Raw genomic sequence first — 7,636 nt, 5'->3', positions numbered from 1 at the left:
GTGTCCCCAAGGGCCATAGGGTCGATCCCCCCTGCCATGTCCCCAAGGGCTGTAGGGTCGATCCCATATCTCAGTGTCCCCAAGGGCTGTAGGATTGATCCCCCCTGTGTGTCCCCAAGGGCCGTAGGGTCGATCCTGTGTCTCAGTGTCCCCAAGGGCCATAGGATTGACCCCCGTGTGTCCCCAGGCAAGGCTCTGGTGGCGGCGGCGGCGCGCGAGCCCTTCGTGTGCGCGCAGTGCCAGACGGATTTCACGTGCCGCTGGCGGGAGGAGAAGAACGGCACCATCATGTGCGAGACCTGCATGACCTCCAACCAGAAGAAGGCCCTGAAGGCCGAGCACACGAACCGCCTCAAGGCCGCCTTCGTCAAGGCCCTGCAGCAGGAGCAGGAGATCGAGCAGCGCATCCTGCAGCAAACGGCCCCCCCGGGGCAGCCCAAGGCAGAGCCCCTCGTGCAGCACCACTCGCTCAAGCAGGTATGGAAACACCCCCGGGGGCTGGGGGGATCCAGGGGGGAATTGTGTCCTGCAGAATCCACCCCGGGATGGTTTTAGAGGGGACTAATCATGGGGATCTCACAGTGGTTTGGGTGGGAAGGGATCATGAGGGGAATGGGAGCCTTGGGGTGGTCCAGGGGGGAATTGGGTAAGGAAAAATCTGTCTCTGGTTGGTTTTAGGGGGGAACTAAGCATGGGATCCCACAGTGGTTTGGGTGGGAAGGGATCAGGAGGGGAATGGGAGCCTTGGGATTGTCCAGGGGGAAATTGGGTAAGGGAAAATCTGTATGAGGTTGGCTTTAGCAGGAATTATAAGATCCTAGACTGGTTTGGGTGGGAAGAGATGCCAAGGCTTGGGGGTGATGGGGAAAAGAGGAGCCTTGGGATTGTTCTAGGGGGGGATTGTGTCCTGCAAAATCCATCTCAGGTTATTTTTAGGGTGGAACTAACCATGGGATCCGTGTCCCCTGTATTCCAGAGTTCCAGCCAGATGTCCCGAGGGGCCGGAGCCTCGCGGGGGGTCCTGCACAGCTTCAGCCCGTCCCCCAAACTCCAGAGCCCCTCGGCCTCGCTGGGCGGCCGGAGCGGGAAGCACGTGGAGCGTTCCGGGAGCAAGGGCAGCGCGGCCTGGAAGAAAACCCCCCTGAGCACGGGTAAGGGCTCCCCCTGAGCACGAGGAAGGGCTCCCCTGGAGCCTCCTCTCCCTTTGCTCCCTGCCCAGCATTCCCAGGGCTTGGAGGAAGGGCTGTTTTCCTTGCGGGATCCCTTTCCCAGTGGGGTTTCCCACCCGGAGAAATGAGGGTGCTGAGCATCAACTCTTAGGATTGTTGCCTTTGGGGTGGTTTGTCCTCATCCAAGGGGATGAAACCAAACAAACCCTCCTGTTTTCCACGTTCGTGGCTCAGCTGAAGGGATTTGAAGTCCAGCCGGTGATCCCGGAGTCCCTGTGCACACCCAGCACTCCAGGGGTTTGTCCTTCATTTCTGGGGGTTTCATTAAATCCTTTCATTTTTGACCCATGTTTTCTCTTTGCTGGAAGTAACACCCAGTAAATAAGTGGGTTCGTGTTGGAATTCCCATTGGAATATCTCAAATTCCCGTAGGAATGTTCCCGATATCCTCAGGATCCGGGATCACTGAAGCTGTTCTTTGAACAAACGGAAATCATAAATTCTAATCCAACCTTTTTTATGAGGTTGGTTTATCACGTTTTAAGAGTCATTTTTTCACCTGAATGATAATTCCAGGATTTCCAAGAAGGAACCACTGGAGCAAACGGCTCCTTTGTGATCCCTCTTGCCCAGCACTGGTGGATTTCCCAGGATTCTCTCATCCCTGACAGTTTAATCGATCAGTTAAGATGTAATTGTGTTCCAGAGGGCTCAGATCCTCATTCCAGAGGGCTCAGATCCTCATTCCAGAGAGCTCAGATCCTCGTTCCAGAGAGCTCAGATCCTCATTCAGATCCTCATTCCAGAGAGTTCAAATCCTCATCTCTGGTCCTGAAATCCCTCTCTGTTTGCTGGGATGATTCTGGGAGCTCCCACCTCCTGCAGGAGTCTGACCCGGGGATGATCCGTGCCTGGGATGATCCGTGCCCGGGGTGCCCCATTCCCACAGGGATCAGGGGTGGGTTTTGCCCCCGTTGTGCCTCGTGTCCGTGTCATTCCATGACTCCTGTTCTCCCTTCTCCTCCCTGATCCCCAGGTGGGGCTTTGCCCTTCGTCAGTCCCAGCTTAGCCGTGCACAAATCGGCCTCGGCCGTGGACCGGCAGCGCGAGTATCTCCTGGATATGATCCCGCCCCGCTCCATCCCACAGTCGGCCACGTGGAAATAATGCCCGGCAAGACTTGTCCTGTTTCTGCCATCCTTTTTATACCACAGTTCCGTGGAATCTGCTTTAATCCCAGCTGGATACGCCCCAGGCTTTCTAGGATGCAAGAAGACCACTCCTCATCCCACCGAGCGCCGCCGTCCCTGCCGAGAGGAGTGACCCCCGCGGGTCCCGGATTCCGACGGAGGCTGGCAGGGAGGGGAAGGATTCCTTCATTTTTTTTTGGCTTTCTGTATTTAGTTTGGATTTTTCCGTCACCAGCACAAAGGACTCAGTGACTTCTCTCTGCCTTTGGGTTCGTTCCCCGGCGACAAACCCAGCGCCGGGCCCGCGGCGCCGGGTCGCGCTCCAGCGTGGAATTCGGGGGCCAGGAGGGAGGAATTCCAGCCCCATCCTGCATTTAGTGAGCCGAGTTCGTGGCTGCTCCTCTTCCCCTGCCCCCTCCTCCAGCCAGGAAGGGAGTCTACACATCCTGATATTCCCAAAATCTCCTTCTGGTGGTGACGAGCTAACGATAAATAAGTGCGGACTCCGATTCCGGTTGAGTACGGTCCTTTTCCCAAGGGATTGGCTGCCACCAAAACTTGTCTGGTCGGTGGGAGCCACGCAGGAGTCTCTCACTTTTGTTGGATCCTGTTTGGAATAGACTTTGGAACCGTTGGTAGTTTAAAAACCTAATTTACTGACTAGACAAAAACCTTTGTTGGGTCTTTCTAATTCAGCGAAGAGCAGTTGGGCCTTTCCTACGTTCCCGGAGACTCCGAAGTGAAACCGTTTGGGATAATTTTTCCTTTTGGAGGGGTTTTGGTTTCTCTTTTTTTTTTTTTTTTGTTTTTTTTTTTTTGTTTTGTTTCTCTTGTTGTTGTTGTTGTTGTTTGGAGGAATATTAACTCGAAAGAATAGGAATTCCAGGAGCTGCATGCAATCAGGGAGAGAGAGCGGGAGGCGCCGGCAGATCCTCCCTCCGGTGATTCCCACCGGGAATTCCGGCCGTTCCCAGCACGTTTTGGGGGGGGGATCCCTTCCGAGTTCTTCCAGGCATCCCAAGCATGCTCCTCTAATCCATCACCATCCCGCTTCGGGTGGAGCTTTAGGGGGAAAGTTTTGGTTGATCCCAAAAAAATCCCATCGGGTCCGGTTTGGTTGGTTTTCGTTCCTCGTCCCTCCTCCTTCGTGCTTCTCCCGGGTTTCCAGTCGAATTGAAGCGGCAGAATTCCATGCCTTACGCCTTGTGTTTGCATATCAGTGCTGGAAGGAAGTGCTGATGATGAGAATTATTTGGGAAAGTCTAAATATATATATATATAATCTATATATCTATATATAAGAGGGGGAAGGGGGTTCCGTCGGAGCCGAGTTTATTTTCGTAGCAGTCGCTGGGAGATCGAAACTTGAAGCCAAGAATTCCTTAGGGTCGTGTCCCCCCCCTCGGATCTGCCCGCGGCGTAGTGACAGAATTCCAGCCTTTCCTTTCCCCCCCCCTCCTCCCTTTTTCCCTGCTGGGTGAAGATCGAGATTTAGGAATTTTTTCCCAACCTCCTTGAAAAAAAACCCTCCTCGTTTTCCAAACTGGGATTTGTTTGTTGCTGGATATAAAGCCCCGGAATTCCAATCTTCCAAAGGGATCCGAAGAACTAAAAGGGGGACGGAGGAGGGGGAATTGGGGTGAAGTTTTGGGAGGTTTCTGTTCATTCCAGGCTGGTTTGGGTTGGGAATGTGGAGGGAGAACTGGGAGTGCATTTGCCTTTTGCACTTGATATTCCGGGAAAGTTTCAGTTCCTTCCCTGTGTGGAATTTTTTTGGTTGGTTTCCGGGGATTTTTTTTTTCCCCCTCTCCTCTGATAAATTCCTGCGTTTTCTCCTCGTCGATGCCGATGTTGGATCGCTGTTAAATCCCCTGGAAAAGTTTGTTTGGTTCAAAAAAAACCAAGGAAAACTCCTCAAATTAAAATCCAAAAACCTTTTTTTTGGGGGGGGGGGAAACCTGGGCAACTTCCCAATTAATTCCCAGTGTTGGGGAACAACTTTGGATGATTCTGGGGAAAAAAAAAAAAAACAGGGAGTGAAAGAGGGGCAGAAGGATGAAAATATAAAATCAAATGTTACAAAAGCGACGTCAAAACCTTTTGGGATCCCACCAGCTCAGTGCTTGGAAACTTTGGGAATTTCAGCCCAACGTGGAGAATTTAAAAGAAGCCTTAAAAGAATCGGGGATATTTTAGTTTTAAGGTTTGGAACGTCCAAGCTTAAAAAAGCTTTAGATCCCGAATTTCTTTGTGTGTAATTGAGAATAAAACCCCCAAAAATTACTATTTTAGGGGTTGGGGGAGATTTTTTTTTTGAAGGGAAGGGAAAAATCCTACATGGAACGAGGCTGAAAGACCCCACAAAATCCAGCAGGGAATGAGGCTGTTGGGATTCCAGCGGGTTCTGACGTGGTTTTCCAGCCGTGCTCCCGGGAATGCCGCGGGGGATCCGGGGGGTTTGTTTCGTTGCATCCCTGTTTCTGCCAAATCGTGGATAAATCTTGGGAAGGATTGAAGTGGATCCATGTGTGAATTCTGGGAGAGAGGCTTTTCCTTTGGGGCCGGAGCCCCGGTGTTGAGTTGGGTGTTGTGGGACTGGGCTCGGTCAGGTTGAAATAGTTGTTCAAACACTTTAATACAGTTTTTCCAAACCTCCTCCTCATCCTCCTGTTCTCCTTTTTGCCGGAAGAAACCCCACAAAAACATGGGAAAAAACAACGGAAGAATCTCAATGAAACGGAATATTCCCATCATGGGTCTGCCTGGAGGGGAAATCCCTGGGAATTGTGGAGGAGGGGGGTTTAGACGCAAACTTAGGAACAAATCTTGGGTTTATTCCTACTGCTATTCCTATTCCTACTTGTTGCCTTTGGGATTTCTGATTCCAAAAGGGCTGTTGGATCACCTTTGGGATTCCTGAGTCCCTGAGGGCTCTTGGATCACCTCTGGGATTCCTGAATTTCTGAGGCCTCTGGGATTCCTGAATTTCTGAGGCCTTTGGGATTCCTGGATCCCTGAGGGCTCTTGGATCACCTTTGAAATTCCTGAATCCCTGAGGCCTTTGGGATTCCTGAATCTCTGAGAGCTTTGGGATTTCTGATTCCAAAGGGGCTCTTGGATCACCTTTGGGATTCCTGAATCCCTGAGGGCTCCTGGATCACCTTTGGTATTCCTGAATCCCTGAGGGCTCTTGGATCACCTCTGGGACTCCTGAATCCCTGAGGGTTCTTGGATCACCTTTGGGATTCCTGAATCCCTGAGGGCTCTTGGATCACCTTTGGGATTCCTGAATCCCTGAGGGCTCTTGGATCACCTCTGGGATTCCCGAATCCCTGAGGGCTCTTGGATCTGTCGGGGAATCACCTCCTGGAGCGGCACAAACCTCCCGTCGGACTCCGCGCTCCGTCGGAAAACCCGGGAGCGCCCCGGAAAACCCTCCGGGTGGAATATCCGGCCCCGTATCCCGTTTTCCCGCCCCTCCACTGCTTCGCTGCATGAGCTGTTCCGGGGGGGGGGTCCGGCTCCCGCCTCTCCTGGGGAGAGGGATCGAGGGATTCCCGCAAAGCCATAAAAAAAAAAAAACCCTCCCTCGGCGACGTCGCGACGACGGGAATTTTCTAAGCCAGTGACTAAAATAATGGGAAACGACTGTTGTACTTTAGATTTTAGCAACTTGTGAAATAAACCCCGGATTTTCATTGGAAACCCGTGTTGGAATTTTGGGAGCCGTGTGGTTTTTCTTGGATTTCATTCTCTTTTTTTTTTTATATATATATATATATACATATATATAAATATAAAGATAATTAATTTATTCTCCAGCCTTTCCAGCTCGTGGACTTCACTCATTTCTGCGTTCCAGGGATTCCTGTACCTGCCATTCCAGCTGTGATGGTGAGGAGAAACTCTTGGATAATCATAAATCCAAGCTCGTTTGGGGTTGGGTTTTTTTGCTTCTACAGGTGTTTTTAGCATCGTTTTGGGATCCATTCATTTCCCTCTGGATTCTCAGACCCAGTTAGAACTTTTTATTTCTGGCTTATTAAGGAAAAATTAAATTCCCGAAGTACAGTCCGGGATGGCAAATGAGGGGTTTGGGCTGCAGGAGGGAGTGGAGCAAATTTAGGGAGAGCTCATCAAAAAAAACCCAATTTGGCTCATTTTTCCCTCTCCTTTTGGAAGGAGGGAGCACAGGGTGGGAGTTTTTCCCTTGGATTTATTGTGACTCCAAATCTCCCATAACAACCCCGACATTTACTACTACTACTACTACTAATAATAAATAATAATAATAAAAGATAATAATTTCCCACTAAACCCTGACAGTCTCAGCAGCAGAAGGATCTGGAATCAATAATTAATCCATAACTGTATTGTGAGGGGGTTTCAGTATTGGAAGGACAATAAACAAATGGAGAAACACTTGGATCTGCCTCTTATTCTGAGGATTTCGGGGTTGGGGGGGTGTGAAGATGATCCCAAGGAAGTCCTGGAGCCCGTTGGGTGGGAAGGCGATCCCAGAGGAGCTCTGGATCCCCCCTGGCTCCAAACCCCACCGCTCCGGGCCCCACTCTCCGCGTCGCCCTTTTAAACCCGCGCGTTGCCCTTTTAAGCCGCGCCCCCTCCTCCCCCACGTGACGCATCACGTGGCTCCCGCGCGGCGAGTCGCGGGGCAGTGACGTCACGGGGCAGCGCCGCGATGGCGGCGCCGAAGGTGAAGCAGGACATGGCCCCGCCGGGCGGGTACGGCCCCATCGACTACAAGCGGCACCTCCCGCGCAGGGGCCTCTCAGGTGGGCGCCGGAGCCCCCCCAGGACTCGGGGGGTATCGCTCGGGGGGGCCCATCCCGGCCCCTGTGGCCCCCCCGGTGCCGCTCTGACCGTGCCCCCCCCACGCCCTCAGGGTACAGCCTGTTCGCCATCGGCGTCGGGAGCCTCTTGCTGGGCTATTACACCCTCATCAAGTGGAACCGCGAGCGCAGGTGACGCCCGGGGGGATCCCGGAGCCTCCCCCCCCCGGGTCTCCCCGTCCAGCCCCGGGGATTCCTTGTTCCACCCGCACACACAGACCGCCCCTCTCGGGGTCACGGATTCTGGCACCGTGTTTTTCCGTTCCCGGGGCTCTGCTGCGGGTCCCTGCTCGGGATGTGCTTTTCCCACGTTCCCGGGAAGTCCCGACCACCCCCCCCATAGTGCTCCCCGAGACCCCTTCCCTCTACCCCCCACCTCCCACCAGCTTTCCCAGCCACCCCCCCAGCAGCCCAGGGACCCCCCCCC

At 53.0% G+C, this 7,636-nt stretch overlaps 2 protein-coding genes across 2 annotated transcripts in view; both read left to right on the top strand.

The window, feature by feature from the left end:
* Window positions 1–187: 187 nt before the first annotated feature.
* Window positions 188–2,958, top strand: LOC113963050 (transcriptional repressor p66-alpha-like; the record flags this gene model as incomplete). Its single annotated transcript, XM_027673840.1, has 3 exons — window positions 188–477; window positions 977–1,151; window positions 2,206–2,958. Coding segments are annotated over 3 exons (596 nt in total), but the record flags the coding sequence as incomplete, so codon positions are not given.
* A 4,100-nt stretch (window positions 2,959–7,058) lies between these two features.
* Window positions 7,059–7,636, top strand: part of LOC113963049 (yjeF N-terminal domain-containing protein 3-like) — a 9,857-nt gene continuing 9,279 nt past the window's right edge. Inside the window, exons 1-2 of the mRNA XM_027673839.1 lie at window positions 7,059–7,152; window positions 7,263–7,341. Coding sequence (XP_027529640.1) covers window positions 7,059–7,152; window positions 7,263–7,341 — 173 coding nt within the window. The remainder of the gene's footprint in view (window positions 7,153–7,262; window positions 7,342–7,636) is intronic.

Source organism: Neopelma chrysocephalum, unplaced genomic scaffold (assembly GCF_003984885.1).
Source record: "Neopelma chrysocephalum unplaced genomic scaffold, ASM398488v2 Primary Assembly neopelma1_187694, whole genome shotgun sequence".
Taxonomy (NCBI): Eukaryota; Metazoa; Chordata; class Aves; order Passeriformes; family Pipridae; genus Neopelma; species Neopelma chrysocephalum.
Note: the sequence above shows the minus strand (reverse complement) of the source record. Positions and strands in the feature narration are given on the sequence as shown.